The sequence below is a fragment of the Macrobrachium rosenbergii genome, chromosome 24 (genome assembly GCF_040412425.1).
Source record: "Macrobrachium rosenbergii isolate ZJJX-2024 chromosome 24, ASM4041242v1, whole genome shotgun sequence".
In the NCBI taxonomy this organism is placed as follows: domain Eukaryota; kingdom Metazoa; phylum Arthropoda; class Malacostraca; order Decapoda; family Palaemonidae; genus Macrobrachium; species Macrobrachium rosenbergii.
The window spans coordinates 17,245,121-17,267,620 of NC_089764.1; the positions used below are offsets into that span (position 1 = coordinate 17,245,121).

The 22,500-nt window shown below is 34.8% G+C and overlaps 1 protein-coding gene across 1 annotated transcript in view; it reads right to left on the bottom strand.

The window, feature by feature from the left end:
• Nucleotides 1–22,500, bottom strand: part of LOC136851893 (uncharacterized) — a 152,186-nt gene that overhangs the window by 16,712 nt on the left and 112,974 nt on the right. The window contains exons 7-10 of the mRNA XM_067126230.1: nucleotides 20,829–20,977; nucleotides 12,171–12,327; nucleotides 9,932–10,432; nucleotides 2,408–2,592 (exon numbers count right to left, since the gene is read on the bottom strand). Of these exons, the coding sequence (XP_066982331.1) occupies nucleotides 2,408–2,592; nucleotides 9,932–10,432; nucleotides 12,171–12,327; nucleotides 20,829–20,977 (992 nt within the window). The remainder of the gene's footprint in view (nucleotides 1–2,407; nucleotides 2,593–9,931; nucleotides 10,433–12,170; nucleotides 12,328–20,828; nucleotides 20,978–22,500) is intronic.

The following is a 22,500-nucleotide window of genomic DNA, read 5'->3' on the forward strand; positions in this document are numbered from 1 at the left end:
GTTATTGGAAAGGAAGGGCTTTGATATCCAGAATTTTGAGAAGACATGCACAATAAAGATGAATGTCGAAGTTTGTGTAGTTGCCCTTCCCATTCCTGCTCACACTGCCCTTCCAATTGTGTCTTACTAAGCGCCACGCCATCCAGGTTTCTCTTCCAAGCAAATCAGTTATCATCCATTTCTTCGCCTGTGCATCGCCTCCATGCACCTCATAACCATAAACCATAGTACAAGGTATGGAGTTACAAAACCCCAAGGTCCATGTCACTTAAATTTCACACCACACAGAGCTATAAGTAAGCTACTATTCCCTTTTCCCTGAATTCCACTTAAGTGAAACACTTGACTGCCATTAAACTCAGGAAGAGGCTTATCCAACCTTTAGAATGGCATTTCCTACTATCGAAGGGGGTCACAACCTTATACTAAGCAATATCCTGTCTTTGGGTACATTATATCTGTATACCAGCCCATTGGTATTACCTTTTGGAGCAATGTCGTGGTTGCACCACTTACTACATATGGGATTGCCAGTGGCTTCAAGAGAGAAATACTTAGCTGCCATTTTGGGGGAATTTCCTCCCATTAATTAGTTCTGAACCCTTAACTAAGCACTTTTCTGCCGTGAAGTACATTATATCAGTATTCAAAAATATTGGCTCTGCCTAGGATGGCAATATCCAGAAAGTACTGCTCTCTACTATAGCAGTAGCAGTCATCAGTAAATTGACTGACCTGACGCACATGATTGATCTTTGGCCAAGAGAGACAGAGAGTCCCACCCACTATTTAGGGTCTATATATATACATATATATACAGTATAATATATAATATATATGTGTATATATATTTATTTTTACATATATACATGTGCATCCATTTATATACATATATATAGATAGATAGATAGATAGATATGTATATAAATTATATATATAGACAGATAGATAGATATGTATATATACATACATACATATATATATATATATATATATATATATATATATATATATATATATATATATATATATAATTAAATAAGCAGTCAAATAGGTAACTAATACTCTGTCAGCGGTGGTGGATTCCTCCTGGGGGGAATCAATTCACGGAAGACCCCACCTCATATGAAAAACTTACTGAGTCATTATTTTATCTGAATGAACAAACGTACATTTGTACGCATCAGAATAGAAAGGGGAAAATGTAGCTATAAAAGAATGTTATTATCATTTAGCTGTTATCTGCGCATAAGTCAGAAAATAAATGTTGTAACATTCGGTCTAGGAAGTCACCTAAATAGGGGAAGGCAAAGAACTGGGGCCTGATGGAAGCTCCAGTCGCGCCTCTTGAATAAATGCAAATATCTTGGGACCAAGAGGCACTAAGAAGCATTTTGAATATAGAGGTGAGTGTTACGGAGCCAACCATTCGAGCCTGGTCGAGAATGAGTAGACAGTATTGAGTAGAATATCCCTCTGGTCTATTCATTAAATAATAATATCCGGACATTTCCAATATGGACATCGCGACTGCAGGAAGCGAAAAATTTATTCAGCACGTATCACCACTTTGTAACGAACGCTCACATCGCTCCACAGTTATACAGAGACGCGGCATCAAAAACTCGTTGGAGGGTACAATGTTTTAGATCGCGCGCAGCGCCAGGCGATCAAACGCATTCAGAACTTTGGACCTCAACCGTCAACAAATGGAAATTTAGATTTGATCTGCAGGTGGTGTCTCTTATAAAGCGCGATATTGGAAATTCCAAAACTGGCGAAGGGGGACAGATTGGTGTTATAGGGTGACACGACTTCTTATAGAATATGCAAACGCGGGGGGAAATGGTTGAATGCCGTTGAAACGTAGTCAGGTAAACAGCTTTAAAAACTGAGCATTTGAGGGGAATTGATACTTTAATTTCATACTTAGTCAGATTTGTCCCTTTTCATATTGAGGTAAACTGTAATTAACAAAAATGTTTTAAGATCTTTGAGAACGCCACCATTAACTTACTTAAGACCGCAAGTAGCAAGATGGTTTTCATTTCAAAGTTTAAAAATGTAGGGGACTGAAAAGTTTAAATAATATGGCTAAGTTAATAATTTAAAGCTTAAATGATGAATAACTTTTTTCACTGTAAGCTTTACTACATCTAAAGGCTCGGGATATAACCTGAAATGCTTATGTGTATAAAAAAAATTTTTTATAAAGATAAAGCGATTAAGCATTACAACTGATGACATTAAACGCATCAGAATTGTAAGAAGAAAATCGAAGGAATTTTATCTACGCAGTGGTATTACTTCTCATGTGCCTTCCATGGATCTCTCTCTCTCTCTCTCTCTCTCTCTCTCTCTCTCTCTCTCTCTCTCTCTCTCTCTCTCTCTCTCTCTCATCACTTACCTCGAGATTTGCTCTAGAACTTGCTTCTGGCGACCTGACGTATCCTAGACTTGGCGAGTGGTGAATGTGGCCGGCGTCATCCAAGGCGTTGGTACTGCGGAGGTGGGCGTGGGTATCGCATTTAACCTCCAGCTTCGTCTCGCTGATGCCCGTAATGTTGCAACTCTGCAGAGGCCCTGGAGGCTCTGGAAATTTCAAAGAAGTGTGCATTTTAATCCGTGGTTGAAATGTTGTCGACATAGACAAAACATGGAAAGAAACTATAGTTTGAAAGTACACAAACGTGTAACATTGCTCCTGATTTCAATGCATAAATCAGATATGAAAAAAAACTTTAAATTGTTTCATTTAAAGGAATCCCGAAATATTTTTTTCATTTATTCCTAGTTCTATGTTACTTTTTGTATCCTTATTGACCTCGAAAATAACGAACATGAATGTTGTTATAAACACCAGTTCATAATAATATCAAGGCAGATGAATCAGTAATTACCGTATGGCATTCCATATTAAGAAGAAAATGATGATTCTGAGACCACAAAATCTCTGGACGAACATGTTAGTAATATCTGACTTACATTGACTTCTTTTCATGACAAAATGGAATAGCAATCTCTGTTTTAAAGCAAAGAATTCGTTCTTTTTCAAATGTGAAGACGATGTTCGAATATCTCCCTTTCATTACAGCTTCAGTAGTTTCAATAATAATAGAGCATCTGAATGGGTATGTGATAAATTCAACTAGACGTCAGATGAATACATTATAAATGCACGAAGTCTATTCACGAGAACACATTTTACCTCTGCGAGTAATTATCTTCCAACAGCTCCCCATTCCGACGGGTTCAAAATGAGTTACAATCTTTCCGTGATATGCAAATGAACGAGGCACAAATACTGTCAAAGGTTAAAAGGCTTAAGAAAACTTCGGCCGAATTTTCATTAAGCTGATAACATTTACCCCGAAAATATGTGACGACGGAACCGGTCTTTGCAGCGCTGAATCAGTCGCTCGCTCTTAAAAAAAAAGGGGGGGGCGCATTTTGCCCTTTCATGGTGATGTACGGATCAGACGTCCGTAATGTGAATGCACCTCTCAGCACCCTTTCATTGGTATGGTTTCCTGTCTATTGTGTGAGCGCTCTCTCTCTCTCTCTCTCTCTCTCTCTCTCTCTCTCTCTCTCTCTCTCTCTCTCTCTCTCTCTCCTTTTCCTCGGACGGGAAAAGCTCGACCCAAATTCATAATGAAACCTCTTTTATCGTGCTTTTCTCTCATATATCACATCCCCCCCATCCTCTCCTCTCTCTCTCTCTCTCTCTCTCTCTCTCTCTCTCTCTCTCTCTCTCTCTCTCTCTCTCTCTCTCTCTGTGCAAGTGTGTGTGTGTGCGTAGCGTCACCCAGCTGCTGGTCAGTCAGTGTTGTATTGCATGTATCACTTGGACAAAGGAACTTTTTGAGAGACCTATTCTTATGCTTGGTGTCTTTGTCCACGCCCCCTCCCCGCCCTCTCTCTCTCTCTCTCTCTCTCTCTCTCTCTCTCTCTCTCTCTCTCTCTCTCTCTCTCTCTCTCTCTCTCTCGGAAGAGGTAGATAAGTCCGATATGCTTTTATTCAGTTATATCCTCTCTTTGTCATTCATTCTGATGAATTGAATATCGTATTATCACGAACATAAGACAGATCTCTTATGACAAGTTTGAATACATCAGGTGTTCTTGCGTGTTTTATATATTAGGAGTGCCTTTACTCTTGTTTTCTCTGTTTTTTTCTTTTGTTCATCTTTTTCTGGCCTTTTGACCCAAAATTCAGTCACCTTCCTCCAAGAGGTAAATCTGTAGATTCGTGAATGTAACAGCAAAATAATATATATATATATATATATATATATATATATATATATATATATATATATATATACAGTATATATATATATATATATATATATATATATATATATATATATATATATATACATATATATATATATATATATATATATATATATATATATATATATATATATATATATATACTATACTATATTTATATATATATAAATATATAAAAATTAATGTTAATATAGTTCTTATGGCTACATCAAAAGCAAAATCAATTTTGATCAAATCTGCTCATCGGAAATGCGAATTGTTTATATAGAGAGATTCCATGTAACGGCCGTAATAATGAGTATATTTTCGAGTGTTGAAATACCAAAAGTAATAATCCGTCAATAAATGTTTTGACCGTGTAAGATGTAAGTCAAATACCCGGAATCAGTGTAATAATGTATTGTTTGGGAAAAGTGATGAAGAATTACTGTAAAAATAAACATATTAGAGAAGAGAACAGGAAAGGTTAAGCCTTATTGCGCAAACTCGATTGCTGGATACATAAATAATATTGTTTAGCACATGAGAATTAAGTACTCAATGCTTAGGCCTTTTGTCCTTACGATTAGCTGTACATTGCAATTTTTTGGATGCATTTGGGTTTCTTATTGTGATGTTTCTTCTTTCTTCATATATATTTATATTCATTTCTACTTGCTGACTTCCCACATCAGTTTTACTCTTTGTGTTGTACTGAAAGTTGTGTACATAATATGTGCATGAGCGTGCTAATTACTATGATATTTCAAAAAATAGGTGGGCAGTGGTGATCAGTGCATATATTAGAATAACATGTTCATGCAAATGTAAAGGTTTGGGTAGATATCGCCCCTCATTGGGTTATGAGCTTTCCTTTTCATGGTATGGCTGTCACAAAATAGACAAAGGCATAGGGTTAGTATCCCCATACTCTACACTCATATTACAAGAATTATTTTAAAATACAAAAGGTTAATTGTTTGGGTTTTACGTATGTGCGAATGCGATAACGAAAGGGACGAAAGATGTCAGTTAGTGAGACGAAAGCAGTGGTTGGGTATCAGGGATTAAGGACGAAAAGCTATGTCTGGGGTGTTTGAGAAATACAGGGCCTGAGCTGGGAACAGCATTTGCTTTGTCAACTGATTTGAAGGAGTACAACTGATTTTAGTCTGTTTAGAACTAGATGCGGTAAATGTGCATCAGCGTGGAGTGAAAAAGAATAATTATGTGTGGGTATGTGAGAGAGAGAGAGAGAGAGAGAGAGAGAGAGAGAGAGAGAGAGAGAGAGAGAGAGAGAGAGAGGAGGGGGGAGTTCGGAGAGCCTACATCTAAGTATGGCAAGGTTTGATAAACGAGCAAAAATGATGGTACTAAATCATTTTATCGTACAATTGGGTACTAGAGAATGAGATGGTGTAATTGATAAGTCTGGAATGCTTCAAGAGAATGGGGTTGCAGAGAGCCTTGTGGAACTGTGCTCTTATGAGGTCTTGATTTTGGGAATGCGTGGTTCCCTCCAGAACGCCTTAAATACTCGTAGAAATGAGAAAAAGAAGAGTCAAAGAGTTTGTCAAGTCATATCAGTAAACAGTAGAGAGGAAAGCGAGTTTCTTGGAAGAATTGGCGAGAATAGGAGTTGCTGGAGGTATATCTGGTCGTTATTTGCTTCCAGAAAAAGAGAAAATAGAAAGTGACAGCAATAATTGAAAACGTGTAGCTAAGCTGGATAAAAAGACATGAGGAAGGGATATAAAGAGATGTATGGAAAACAGGATAGGGTGAGAAAATACCAAAGTGAACGGAGAACAAGAGGATTATGTAAAATTCAAGGAAAGGATAAGGGAGTCAGCAATAAGAAAATTCCCAATCTAAATACTTACAAAGGAATCCAGAATGCAGAAATTGATGCGGAGATGAAGCGTTATGTGAAAGTTGCAGGACAAATTTAGTATGTGCAGATATATGCAAGTAAGCGGATTAAGTAATCAAGAAAAAGTAAGAGTGGGAAAGATGTGACGAGTATGGATGTGGATCCGTAGAGGTGAGTTGTACTTGAGGGAGGGAATGTAGAAAGTGAGAGGCTAATGAGCAAATGGTTCCCAGAATAGAAGATGCAAGTGGATAAATGTCGTCGATGGAGCAGTTGTTTTGAAGAGCTGCTGAACTTTGAGGCTGTGGAACACAGTTAAGAGGAAATGAAGAACGGAAAGATTTGAGAAGTTGAAGGAATTGCAAGTATACGTGTCTGCTCGCTATCACTTGCATTTGCTAGTTCCCATATCAGTACCATACCCATACCCTTACCCAAATCAGTATCATACCCATATCTGTACCATACCCATACCTATACCCATAACTATACCCATACCCACACCCATATCCAGTCCATACCCATACCATACCATTCCTATACCCATGCCCATACCCATATGCATACCATACCCATACCCATATCATACCCTTACCATACCCATACCCATACCCATACCCATACCCACACCCACAGCTAAATGAACCCTACTAATAATAGTCAGAAAAAGTCTACGGTCAGCACCAGCACTGTTTACCTTCTGGTCATATGCAACCAACTGACATATCTTGGTGTAGGTGCAAAAATAAGTTAAGTATATCTTAGTTTAACCAGACCACTGAGCTGATTAACAGCTCTCCTAGAGAGGGCTGGCCCGAAGGATTAGACTTATTTTACCTGGCTAAGAACCAATTGGTTACTCAGCAACGGGAAGTACAGCTTATAGTGGAATCCGAACCACATTATGGCGAGAAATGAATTTCTATCACCATAAATAAATTCCTCTCATTCTTTATTGGCCGGTCGGAGATTCGAACTCGAGCCTAGCGAGTGCTAGCCCACAATTCTACCGACTCCAACGAGGAACTTTGGGTGTAGGTGCAGGGGAGGGCAGAGGGAAGGGGGAGGGAAATGACACAGAAAGGCAGCAAAGGAAATTAATATAAAAGATATATATAAATATATGTATATATATGTGTGTGTGTATGTATGCATATATATGTCTATATATATATATATATATATATATATATATATATATATATATATATATATATATATATATATATATATATATATATATATATATATAATGTAAGTATATACTATATATATATATATATATATATATATATATATATATATATATATATATAGTGTAAGTAATTACAAGGAATTGTATAAAGCTAGACAGATAGATAAGTAGATACACAACCCGCACTCTTACAGATGTGTCCCAATTCCATTTCTTCAACATGACGAATGAGGAAATAGTCAGACGTCCCCAAAATCCTCCACCACCCGACTTCGTAATAATCTTCCCCCGTAAAAGTATTGGATTCCATAACCAGTTCTCTCCTGTTCATTATCATATTTTCTCGCGTTTCCCTCCTCTCGTCTTTCCCTCGCACCCTCTGTCACGTCGCGTATGATCTATCTCTTCTATTTTCGTACGTCATTCTCTACTTCTTCTTCTTCTCCCCAAAAAAAGAAAATAAGGAGAGAAAAATGACGTGCATATGCAGTTCAATTAATTCCGTCTCAGTCTCTGAAGCGATTGGTCGCTTATTATATCTGATCGGAATCTTCCTCAAAAAAGGAATGTCGGAATCCCTTGTTTCTCGTTTCTCCCTAATCATTCATTTCGGATCCCATTATCTATACTTTTTTTTTTCTTTTATTCCTGCCGATGTTCCATAACATTACCTGGTATTTTCTTTTTGGGGAGAGAGAGAGAGAGAGAGAGAGAGAGAGAGAGAGAGAGAGAGAGAGAGAGAGAGAGAGAGAGAGAGAGAGAGAGAGAGAGAGAGAGAGAGCATTTTGGGCTTCAGATTGATGAACGTAAAATACCTATATTTAGAGAGAGAGAGAGAGACTATTTTAGATGCTGTTTGGCCTTTCTTGAATATTTAGGAATAGAGAGAGAGAGAGAGAGAGAGAGAGAGAGAGAGAGAGAGAGAGAGAGAGCATTTTGGGTTTCCGATGGTTAAACGTAAAATACCTATATTGAGAGAGAGAGAGAGAGAGAGAGAGAGAGAGAGAGATGGTTAAACGAAAAGACCTCTATTGAGAGAGAGAGAGAGAGAGAGAGATTATTTAGATGTTGTATGACCTTTCTTGAACATTTGTAGAGATGCAGAGAGAGAGAGAGAGAGAGAGAGAGAGAGAGAGAAATTATAATTATATGTTGTATGACCTTTTCTTGAACATTTTTAGAGAAGCAGAGAGAGAGAGAGAGAGAGAGAGAGAGAGAGAGAGAGAGAGAGAGAGAGAGAGAGAGAAAATTACGTAACATGCCTTCTATTCCTTTTCTTGTCTCTCTCTTTCTATGTTGACTTTAAACTAGCTAAGTTTATCAGCAATGATTTATAATTACATCGAAGCATCAAAATTAAATATCCAAATATTGTTAGCACGAGAAGGAAAGCTGCATTTGAATTAATTAATAAATCACTCGGCCGGAACAATTAGTCGGGCCTAATTACTCCCGGTTAAGATTTTTCAGTATTTGACTAATATCATTTCCTACTCTTTAATATCTTTGTTTGTGCCTTTGTTTGCTAATTGCTTAGAATATATGCAAGATAAACTCAGAGCCATGCCCGCGTATTTCCACATTTTCTCTGTTTGGATTGTGAAAACTCCTTTATAACTTTATTAACTCTCTTTTTATTCATGATTTTTATAGTCTTCACTCTTTTCCATGTGGTATTATGGTAACCTCCCGTCGGCCTCTTCTGAAAACTGTGTGGACTGTAATATTCTTTATGGATATTATATTCCATTTCAGTTCATATCTTGCCAGTAACAGTTCCTCATTGAACGGGTTGGTATCGTTCTCGGCTAGCACTCTGCTGGGCCCGCGTTCAATTCTCCGACTGGCCAGTGAAGAATTAGAGAAATTTATCTCTGGTGATAGAAATTCATTCCTCGTTATAATGTGGTTCGGATTCCACAATAAGCTGTAGGTCCCGTTGCTAGGTAACCAGTTGGTTCTTAGCCAGGTAAAATAAATCTAATCCTTCGGGCCAGCCCTAGGAGAGCTGTTAATCAGCTCAGTGGTCTGGTTAAACTAAGGTATACTTAACTTGCCAGTAACGGCTTCACCTCGTGTGGGACAGAACAGAACCCGTTGAATGACACTGGCTTAGGGATAAGAGAGGAATGGGCAACAAGTAAAGAGTAGTAGAGGTGATTCTTAGCTAGACACACTGAGTGACAACTTCAGGTCATAAATTCGCAGTTATCAGTGCCTGTTGTTTCTGTATAGTCTCGGAATGAATGAGATCAAGCTTGTCAGGATGTGACTATCCCTGTTATCAAGGGCGTTCTCAATTATTATTATTATTATTATTATTATTATTATTATTATTATTAGTACTAAGAATATATCAGTCAACATCTGTATCTACCGTAACATTTTCTGTTAATACTCATAAAATACGGGGTCATGAAATCATGCGACTAAAATTCGCTATTTTCAAAGAACACAAACTAAGTATATCAGGACATGCAGAATTCCCCATTGAAATTGCAAATGAAAAAAATCAATCTTATAAAACTAGAAATCAATCAGAGAGAGAGAGCGAGAGAGAGAGAGAGAGAAATGAGTTCATTACTTACCGACCACGTTAAGTGCATACGTACACGGCACCCGTGTCCGTCCTACGCGATTTCTTGCGTAGCAAATGACTTGAATCGGAGCTGTTGGGGTAATGGTGGCATAAGACTTGACCGGTGACGATGGATCAACGCGATGAGGCAGAAGGGAATCCTTAGCAAGAAGGTCGTCCTCTTTCGGCCACGAAGGAGGTAGAGGAGGTACCTCCTTGGACATGGGATTGTGCGTCATCCTGTAATCAGGGTCCGAGGGCAGAGCCTGACCCGGGGGTAAATTCAGGACATTCGAGAGATGCGGTATTTGCTGGGGTACTTCACCTCCTCCCGGTATGACCATGCCCTTAGGATCGACTGCCTTGGGTATGGGCATAGGCGGAGGAGGCGCCACCATCCAAGTGAAGGAGATGTCCTTAGGAACTGCTTCCATTTGACAAGATAGTTTTATAGTCTTGTTTGCGGCGACCACCAGTTGACTTTGTGGGTTCCCTGAGCAGTAAGGAGCGTCTGAAGGATAAGAGAGAAAAAAATTAAGTCTTTGGGAGCGCCAGAGGAGTGTGTGTGCATGATTTATAAAATTCGATCAGATATATCAGAGGAAGACTTAATTCATTCGAATATGCCGGTGTCTCTGAAAGTAGCTGAGCAAATAGCATTCAAATTCTCGAGTAGGTAAAGATCAATCCGGAAAATTTGTAAAAAGTTACTGGACAGATTTTAATCTGTTTGCATCTAAGGAATATGTAGGAAATTATTACAAAGAATTATTTTTTTGGAATTATGACTGGTATAAATGAACTGTAAAATGCTTGATGATTATGCAAATCCCAGAAGAGGCAATTGTTTTAATCAACTGTAAGCACTGAATGGCAGCAGATTGGGGAAAAAATAATCAAATGAACTTTAATCTTTTCAGAAGCAACTTAGGAAGAAAAAAGCCAAACATCAAATAGATCAGTGGTTCCCAATCTGTTTCATTACATCACCCATTTACTAACTTCTTCAAGTTTGTGTTACCCACATCATCAAATGTAATTACAATAGTATAGATTCCATAAATCTATAATAAAACAAGGTAAGTCTTTTTCCACAATTAAGGGTATTATTACCTCCACCAAAAAATGTTTGAAAAACAAAACAAAAAAGAACGAAGCAAACCTTTACTGAGGTTTCTACAGAGACGACTGCAAAGATACGGTGGTAAACTGTTGAAAGCAACCACTCAACTGAGATTCAGCACTCACCAGTTCAACTGCCAGTCTGCCAGTCAGGCAAAGTTGCCAACTCATGTTTTTATTCAATTTCTAAAGTTTAAGATACAAATTATAAATCATATAGTAGGCTCCCATTACCCACACAGATTATCCAAATTACCCACTTGTGGGTAATTACCCATAGGTTGAGAACCACTAAAATAGATAATAATCACAAGAGTCATTTTAGGAAGAAGTTAGACATATTAAATGATCATACTGTGTAATTTTCAATTTGCCTCCGTCCCCATTGTCTAGTACAAAGTATACATATGATTGGGAAATGTTATTTTCCTTGTTCTTTGGTTCAATAGGGTATTCAGGGTTATAAAACTTGTGTAAGTCTGGCATAAGAGAACGTGCACTACATCAAAATGAACGAATGGCTTACCTTGATACTTATAAGATAAGGAGAGATTCGAAATACATATATGCAATGGTTTACACATACTGTATTAAATATTTCTTTTATTCAGTGCATAAGCGTGGTAAATCTACTTACATATAAACATTCTTAAAGACAGGATAACGAGCGAGGGAGGTAGTACTAGAGCAACTTCAAAACATTGAGTAGTGGAGAGAGAGAGAGAGAGAGAGAGAGAGAGAGAGAGAGAGAGAGAGAGAGAGAGAGAGAACTTAACTTAGGAGTGACTTAACTATAATAAATGTACATACATGCAGACATAATGACAGGATAAAGAGCTAAGGATCTAGAACGAGAATGAAAGATATTTCCCTATGAACGTCTTCAAAATATTGAGTAGTAGTAGTAGTAGTAGTAGTAGTAGAGAGAGAGAGAGAGAGAGAGAGAGAGAGAGAGAGAGAGAATTTAACTCACGAGCAACTTTATTATAAGCCTATGTAATACACACAGACATATATCAAGTCAGAATTAATAACGAAGGAGGTAGAACGGGAATAAAAGATATTTCCCACGAACGTTTCAAAATATTGAGTAGAGAGAGAGAGAGAAAGTTCAGAGTTCAACTTACGAGCGACTTTTAGATGGACGGCATTGGAGTGTCCATCCCCTTCGGAATTGGAGGCCAGGCAGGTGTACAACCCAGAGTCATTGCGATTGACAGGTGTGATGACGAGCGACGTGTTATTCCGACGCCATCTCCTCCCGGTGACTGACACGACGCGACCCTTTCGGGAAGAAGAAGGAGAAGAAGAAGAAGATTCAGGTGATCAGTATCATTAAATCATCACAGTTTGTCTTCGTTAATTACCGCTCGCCCTTAAAGAAGAATTAAGAGTTATTAGATCATCGCCATCAATAAATCATCGGTGTTTGTTTTCGTTAATTGCGACTGGCCCTGAAATGATGGGATGAGAAGGATTATCAACATTGTCTAGTCATCAGCTGCTTCTTTTGTTAATTACTAATACATTATGCAAATGAACGCGAGGGTATAATAAACAGTATGCTTATGTTTTCCCCTTTTCCTATAGCCTTCTTTTTAAGCGTTTTTGCCTTCACTTTAACCATAACTAAAACTTCCAGGAATAGAATAAATTCATTTATGAATATTTGGATGCAAAGCCCCGCCGGATTTCCCATAAGAGAACTCTTAACTGTTGCTTTCCGGAACGCTGGTCGTCATGATAAACAACATCAGGGATAATTTCACCAACAGTTTTAGGAAACAGACGAGCACAAAACCGGAGGCTTGCGTAAGAATGCGGCAATAAAGAAGAATTTCCCCAAGGGTTAACTTCCACCAAAATCCTCATGCCCTCAGACCCTATACTGCACCGAAAAGAAAACAAAAAAAAAGTACATCGATATATCACATTACAGTAGACATTACATTCAACATGGCACAATATATCACGTCCATTGCGTACACGCTATATTTCAGCCCAGCAAAGTTAAATTTATGTGCGGTATTACACATATACCTGACATATCATAGGATGCCTTTTTTCGGGGTTTTTTCCCACCTATTTCTTTCTCACTCGCATTTTGTTGTTGTTTACAGAGGCATTTTAGAAACAGGTATTTGTATCGTCATTGAAGTTGTTTTTTAATTCATGTAAGTACATATTCATCTTTCTGTAATTTATGATTATTCATTGCTATATGGTTTTCATATATTATGTGTTTTTTTTTTCTTTTTTTTTTTTTTTATTTCTCGTTAGTGTTTTAATTCATGTAACTACATAATTATACATCTTTCTGTAATTTATAATTATTCATTGCTATCTGGTTTTCCTATATTATGTTTTTTTCCTTTCTTTTTTTACATTTTTTTTATTTCTCGTTAGTGTTTTAATTCATTTAACTACATAATTATACATCTTTCTGTAATTTATAATTATTCATTGCTATCTGGTTTTCCTATATTATGTGTTTTTTTTTCTTTCTTTTTTTACATTTTTTTTATTTCTCGTTAGTGTTTTAATTCATTTAACTACATAATTATACATCTTTCTGTAATTTATGATTATTCATTTTTTTATTTCTCGCTATCTGGTTTTCATTGCTATATTATGTGTTTTTTTCCTTTCTTTTTTTACATTTTTTTTATTTCTCGTTAGTGCTTTCTCCATTACGTTTTATTGCGGAAATTTTAATAGCCAACTCTCTTGCTGTTTGTTTATTTGTTGTTCTTTATCTTGCCCATTCCTCTTCGCTTTCCTTTTCACGAAGAGGCATTATATTCAGAGGAACAATGCCTCGCAAGTTAATGGCCATTACTAATGTTCCATACGAATTCGTATATAACAGTAATAATCTCATTATGATTATTATAATGAGATCCTCTTTTGCTGTTGTAACTTGGAAAGAGATTGGCTTTTCAACTGCATCATTTGTTTTGTTTCTCTTATTTTTGTTACGTAAAATAAATGAAACACTTGATGTAGTTGCAACGGCAATCTCTTATGAAAATAATAATAATAATAATAATAATAATAATAATAATAATAATAATAATAATAATAATAATAATAATAATAACCACCAGCATATAACAAAAGTTAGAATAATGTTCATTGTCATCATCATCATCATATAATGAAAGTTGGAATAATAATAATAATCATCATCATCATCATATAATAAAAGTTAAAATAATCATCATTGTCATGGTCATATATTAAAATCTAGAATAATCATCATTATCATCGTCATATATTAAAAGCTAGAATAATCATCAATATCATCGTCATATAATAAAAGTTAGAATAATCATCATTATCATCGTCATATAATAAAAGTTAGAATAATTATCATTATCATCATCATATAATGGAAGTTAGAATAATCATCATTATCATCGTCGTATAATGAAGTAAGAATAGGCTGATCATCATTATCACCGTCGTATAATGTAAGTTAGAATAATCATCATCATCGTCTTATAATGAAAGTTAGAATAATCATCATTATCACCGTCGTACAATAAAAGCTAGAATAATCAACATTATCATCGTCGTACAATAAAAGCTAGAATAATCATCAATCATCATTAACATTGTCGTATAATAAAAGTTAGATAACCAACGATAAACAGTATTTTCGAAGATTCATGATCACTCCTCATTATAGGCGAAAAATGCTGTAAAGGAAATGAGGCTTAAGCCCTATATGCGAACTCCAACAGCGCACACTTCCTGTACAGGCGTGTTAATGCCATATTCAATTCAGTACTTCGTATTTCTTTTAGGCGAACTCTGAAATCATCAATAACTTTAAAATTCATAACATGTTTTTATTACTAGTAGAATGCTTGGCATTACCATGGGTCAAAAGACATCTAGAAATAGCACAGAACAGTTAATGAAAGCAAACTCGGTTTAGTGAAAAACTTTTAAATTCCTGGCAAAAATATCATATCGGAAACAAAATTATCTCCCACTGTTTATTTTTTTTCAGTATATGTTGCACAAAGCTACCGAGACACTGTCAAAGTTAAGAGTATATTTAATAATCTAATTGTGTAATTTATATTTGGCTAATTTTGTATATTAAATAACAAAGAGTTATGTATATCTAATTCTTGTATATTAAGAACACAGGTCTAAGTGGAAGTGAAACAATTTCATATATTTTAAATTATTTTTTAACATAACATTTCCAATTTTAATTATTGTAATCTTTTAAAAGTATTTTTCTAAATGAGTGGAAATCAACGGATTTTTCGACCCAGCTCCCATTCCAAATTTATATTCACCCTCAAATCGCAGAGCGGGTCACCTTCACAAAATTGGGCAGTATTTATTACATTCCCATAAAAACAAAATAGAGAGATCGAATTCGAAAACTACAAGATAAACAGATCTATAAAATCAAGCACAAGTGGTTTTTGGGGTCAAGGTTCGTAAGTCTGCCTCTGTTGCAAACTTACCAAGGAGATGGTCCTCTCGATTTTATCGGTTTAAGGATTCACGATTGAGTTTCGTGTCGAAAAATCAATAAACTGAAATTTTGTGAAAAGTTGAATATGTAGACCACCGTGGATAGGTACACTCACTTTTGAAGGGAAGAGGGATACACACACGCGCGCGCGCGCGCGCGCGAACTCTCTCGAATCTGTTTAGTTTTTATATTGCCTGCTCACTTGTTCGTTTATCTTTTGTGCATGGAAGGACTTAAATGTATACATAACCTTTTTCTGCTTGTTTGCTCAGCAGCCTCTGTCTACTTCAATGAACAGATGATCCTGCAGTCCTTGACATTTGATATTCTCTCTCTCTCTCTCTCTCTCTCTCTCTCTCTCTCTCTCTCTCTCTCTCTCTCTCTCTCTCTCTCTCTCATATATGTGCCCCCAGCATCCCCCGAAAATAGCAGTGGCTAATCCATTTATTTCCTAGCTGAACTGCCCAACAACTTTCCAAAAACATTTCAGCTTTTGCGGAAATTGCCTTCTAATCAGAATATTTCTTCCCTAAATTTCTCCGAGAATTTACCGCATAAAGGCAGAGCTGGTGATTCGGAAATAGAAAATTCCTGCTATTAGCCTCTTTTATGCATCTACACTATTTCCTAGTTTATTTATTTGCTTATATGTCTGTTATTATCGTTATTGTTATTGTTGTTGTTTTTAAGCCGTAAACACAAATAAAAAACAATTAAAAAGAACCAAAGCAAACGGAAGTATGTTTAAGTACCCATAATACTGTTACGTTATATTATCCTCTGTTTCTCAGTAAACGAAGAGAATGGAAGCTGATCATTGTAAAATGAGCATCGCGTAACAACCCTTAAATGCAGCCAATAAAAGCGGCTGTACAGTAGAGATCCCATTTCGAACGCAAGCTTTGGGAAGAGGGTAGAGCACATTCTGTGAAAGGTACGAAATATTTTTTAGAAAATGTAGATTACGGGGTGCTTCCGGTACCCTGAGGGGAAGAAAATATTCCAACACAAGTGTCTGAATTTCTGATGCATGGTGCAAATGAAACTACCATTTGGTGGGAAGTCTAACAAGCAATACATGAAAAGCTGTGAAACGGATTCTTCGGTGTAGAGGTGACACCTAAGTGTTATCACTTATTCAGAACTATTGACTGAAGTAACCTGTGACTATCGCCAAGAACTGATTTTTAATTTAAATCTTTAATTCTAGCTTCCGCCCGATAGAAGTTATGCATATAAATATATGAGCTTAGTTAGTGGCAAATGTTTTGTATGTAAATACGCAGAGGTGAACACGTAGAAACATTTATGCACAAGCACATTTCACCAAACGAGAGACCGGAGTTCGATTCCACGGAGAAGCAGGTTGAACCCGTTTCTAGGAAAATTCATTCTGCATCTATTGAGCTAAGCAGTGAACGACAATGAAATATATATATATATATATATATATATATATATATATATATATATATATATATATATATATATATATATATATATATATATATATATATATATATATATATATATATATATATATATATATATATATATATATATATATATATATATATATATGTGTGTGTATATATATATATATATATATATATATATATATATATATATTAGTGTGTTTGTTAGTGTGTATGGAGAAAGAATGGAGGGAATAGTATAAAATTCAAAAGTGTTTAGGCGAACGGGAAAAGACGACCTAGAAACGAATGAAGAGATATTGTAGAGGAAATACTGGAATGGGCGAGCCTCGCCATCCTGGCAGCGGGACTACATTACACGATAATGTTGAATGGCTCAGCACGTGTAAGGGATTTGGCACGCTGATGGTGAGTCTACTGTGTTATTGAAGTCTCCTGCGGTAGAACTGTGAATGTGGCAGTTACGGTTTCTTTTTTATTTCGTGGGAGACACCCCAGCTCAAGGCAACAGCTTAGTGTTGAAAAAAATATGTGGATGTAATTCAGGCAGTCAGTTTATAACTGGCTGATGGTGTCAGTGGCGTAGGATGCTAAGACAGCATGTTCTAAGATAGGGAGCGCTAGTCATGGGTAGTGGACCCTTTGGTGTGATGCATTGCTCTTATCCATTGAGGCCAATGACACTTTTACTTCTCTAGGGTACTGTTAAATAAAACATTACCATTGCCGCTACCTTTTTTTTTTTTTTCAAAAAGACAAATAGAAATAAAAGATTGATTCTTGAGGCGTTTAGTCTACGTAAATATGGTACAAGAGATAGGGATTCACGACTGTTTATTTGTTTAAGGATGTTAAGGCATTTATTAAGATCAAAGTGAAAAGGCAGCAAGTCCAGAACTGCGAGGGGAATTGGTAGAGGTTTTTGCGTCAGGAAAACTTCAGGGATAAGTGGAACAATACGAATGTACTAGTCCAGTAATTGTAAAGGGAAAATTAGGTTTTAGCAGAAGAAAATATTGGGGTAGCATATATATATATAGCCTAGGAATATAAAAAAAAAAGTGTGCCAGTTCGGGAGAGTTTCACGGAGAGTATGAAACAGTGTGTATATGTGTTTGGAAAGCAAGAGTTAGTACACACAGAATGATTTAAGTGCAAAAATAGGAGAAAGAGAAGGGATGGCATAGTTGATAGGTTTGAAATTGCTTTCTGGGATGAAAGCGGATACAGAAATGCTTGTGAATCCTTGTTGTGAATTGGCTTTATCGTTTGGAGTACTGTTTGCAAAGAATATTCATGCGTAAAGAGTAAGTTCATGAATACGCTGGTGGGTAGAACAGCAGCTTGAGGTACATCAGATCACACATGTCTGAAGCAAAAGTGGAAATAGAAGGCAAAGAAGAAAGGTAAGTTTGTTGTAAAAGAAGGTACAACAGCCAATAGAAAAAAAAATTAATTAGAATAATAAAACAGCACTTAAGACATTAAAATGAAGAGGTTTAATGATGAAACTGCAAAACTTAGATGTGGCAGCACAGTCACAAGGGAACAGTTATCCAGTTAAAGGTGCAAAATAAGTAAAACATGAATACAGTAAACGATACATTAATGAAATTTAGTGTATAGTGAAGGAAAACCAAAGAATCCTCAAAGCGCAGATATAGGATGCATTAAGGGGGAAAAATTTTGCCCCTGGAGGATAGGAAAGTAGAGGCAATAAAAGGTTTAATGAATGAGCAAAAATATCATTGAATAACAGTCGTAAATGAAGAGTTGCAATCTGAGAAGAATGCAGTCCTGTGACAATGTAAAACTGACATTGGTTACTAAAAAGTAAGAAAGCTCACACAAAGACACCAATAGGGGATGGGATTAAATGTGATAAATTTTAATATGATGAAGACGCGGTTCAGAGATAACTTCCTAATGAATAGGTGATAGGGCTAAGAGGGAATGTGAGAGGTTACTGTAAGAGTTTTCGGATAAAATTTCTTTCTATGATTAGGTGACTTATACAGTAGTAAAATTTTATTTTAAAAATGTATCGAAGATATATATAATATATAAGATATATATATATATATATATATATATATATATATATATATATATACACATATATATATATATATATATTATATACATATATCGAAGATATATACAGTATATATATATATATATATATATATATATATATATATATATATATATATATATATATATATATATAGATTATATATATCGAAGATATATATATATATTGATATATATTTATATTTATGCATATATATATATTTTATATATATTTATATATATACATATATTATATATACATATATATATATATATATATATATATATATATATATATATATTTATTTATATATATATATATATATATATATAAATATATGTATATATATATCTATAATATATATATATATGTATATATATATTCGATCATTTTTCTAAATGCAATTAAGCTACAAATTTCTTGTAATATCCAATTCGAGCTGCTTGGATATTAAACAACATTTGTTGCCTATATTTATATATATATATATATATATATATATATATATATATATATATATATATCATATATGAATATATGTATATACATCTTCGATAAATTGACTTCCCAGCTATAGTAGAGTATATTGCTAATTATTCCAATCATAGAGGAGCACAGCAGATATGTGTATATCTAAAATTAGTTTCATTCACAATCCTGGTAATTTTTATTCATATTACTGAGCCAAGCTAAAAGAATATTATTTACCTTTACCCGAATTTTCACTTATATTCATCACCATTCGGAAAGTTGAGAACTCAAACAGTGTACATAACGTACATTAGGTCCGTATATTTTTTATTTTTATGTATAAATCCGTTAAGTTACGGAAAATGCATGTGGAGTCCCATAGTCTTTGAATTTCATAAATTTTATATTCTAATAGTTTCTCGCTACCGGGCATCAGTTTGCTGTAGGACGAAGTTTTCGTAATGATTTATATTATGATGTTAAGTTGTGGTCTTCATGACTTTTGACATTTCCTTTCAACGCCAGGTTTTTGGCTTTCACGGTTATTACACCACATTTTTTCCATTCATTTTTGATGCCTCGGTGACATTAGATTTTAATATTTGGTAGGCTTCCCGCTTTTTACTAACACAGATAAACAGGTTTAATGATTTTCTGCAATAATAATAATAATAATAATAATAATAATGAAAACGACACAAAATCACGCTATATAGTTAATAATACTCGTAGGAGAAAAGACCCATTAAGCGAAAATCGTTTCTATTTTATTCTTTCTATACATATTTTTACAAATGAACAATTTCCACACTTATTGCGATAGCTTCTGCTATCATCATCGAAACTATATTCGAAGGTAATTGCAAACGCTATTGTAAGCTAGGAATAGTATTGCGTTGTAAATTGCTCATATGTAAAAGTGTGTGTATCATGAGAAAATAAAAACGTAAATGTAAATTACAGGGTCTGTTTCTATTACTACTACTACTGCTAATACTGCTACTATTACTGCTACTACTACTACTACTACTACTGTGAATTCTCTGTCATAATTTTGGATATGAGGCATAATAATAATAATAATAATAATAATAATAATAATAATAATAATAATAATAATAATAATGTAATTAATAATAATAACAATGTGTTATATTATTATTATTATTATTATTATTATTATTATTATTATTATTATTATTATTATTATTATTACCCTTCATATCCAAAATTATGACAGAAAATTCATAGCTGTATCTTGCGCATCACGAACAAATTTTAAGCAAGATTTTCATCGCCTTACATTGTGCAGCCATGTGATGTTGTAGGCAGGAGGGTCTGCCCTCACGGAGCAGAAGAACGTAATGCTCTTTCCCTCGAGGACTTCTCTGCCACCTCCGCCGTCTGCGCTCCTGTGTCCTCCCTCCACCAGGAGCTTCGACTCCGGGACGTCTGTTCAAAAGGAGAGGAAAAGGATTCTTGAATTAGATTACGCGGAGATGTTCAAGCAGGAGATGGATGTTTCAGTGGAGGTATTAATCAATAAGAAAGCTCTCAGACTAACTGGAATATGTTTCTGAAGAGATATAAAGTGGTATGAAGATTTTAAATCATCGAAACAAAATATATGTTTTAAAATGATGCATAAATTAGAAACGCGTTTTCGACCAACAGAAAATATTTACAAAGAGAAATTCACTATAGTAATGTTTCCAAGTAAAAAAAAACTTTCACGGAGGAATTTATAATGAAAGAGCTTCCAAAATCAAAGAAATGCAGTATATGATTATGATTTTAAAAAACTAACACTGATTCCAAATATTTGAAAGAGCATAAAATAAAGCAGTTGGTTACTCAACTGAGACTCAAACTGTTGAAACAGATTGTTAATCATATTTTTTTTCTCTTTAACTAACTCCAAATCCATTTAAATTCATGATAGTACTTAATTGTTTTGTAACATCGAATTGTTTCCTATGGCAGTATTACAAAGTTAGCGCAGAATGTGACACATACACACACACACACACACACACACACACACACACATATATATATATATATATATATATATATATATATATATATATATATATATATATGTGTGTGTGTATATATATACACATACATACATCCATGCATACATTCATTTCCAACGGGCTGAGCGAGAGCCCATGACAGCACAAGGCTGGCTTAATCTTTAACGAACGAACAATAAATATATATATATATATATATATATATATATATATATATATATATATATATATATATATATATATATACAAATATATATAGATATATGTATATGTGTATATATATATATATATATATATATATATATATATATACTGTATATGTATGATTACATCAGATTCTAGTTACATTTCTTTGTTGGGTAAAATTTACAAAGAAATGTTTTTTACATGTTAGAAAATGAACAGTGCAGAAATAAACAAGACCCAGAAGCTTTTTTCGGAAGGAAGCTGGAGGAAATTGGCCATTTCTCTAAACAAATGACCGTAAGATAATTGACGTATAAGTAGGATATTAATTCTGTTCCCTCCACCCACTCAAATGTGCGATAGATATAATTGAATTATATAAAATTAGTGGCCATACATGATGATGAATATGAATGCGGCAAATTAACAAGATTAGAATTTACTCAGTAATACCGGTGAACGCCTGATTCAATTAAACACCTCTCATAAGCTGGAAGGAATGAACTCCATTAGGATATCGCCTTTGTTGTTGTTGTTATTATTATTATTATTATTATTATTATTATTATTATTATTATTATTATCATTATTATTAATATAGGTATATCAGCATTCTTATTTTCTGATATATTTTCAGTTTTAGTCATTCCTTTTTCTGTTGGGAAAAGCTCATGCAAACATCATCTTGTATTCATATAATCCATCAAAGTGTACGGACACATTACTGCTTGCTACATTTCACTCGTGGAG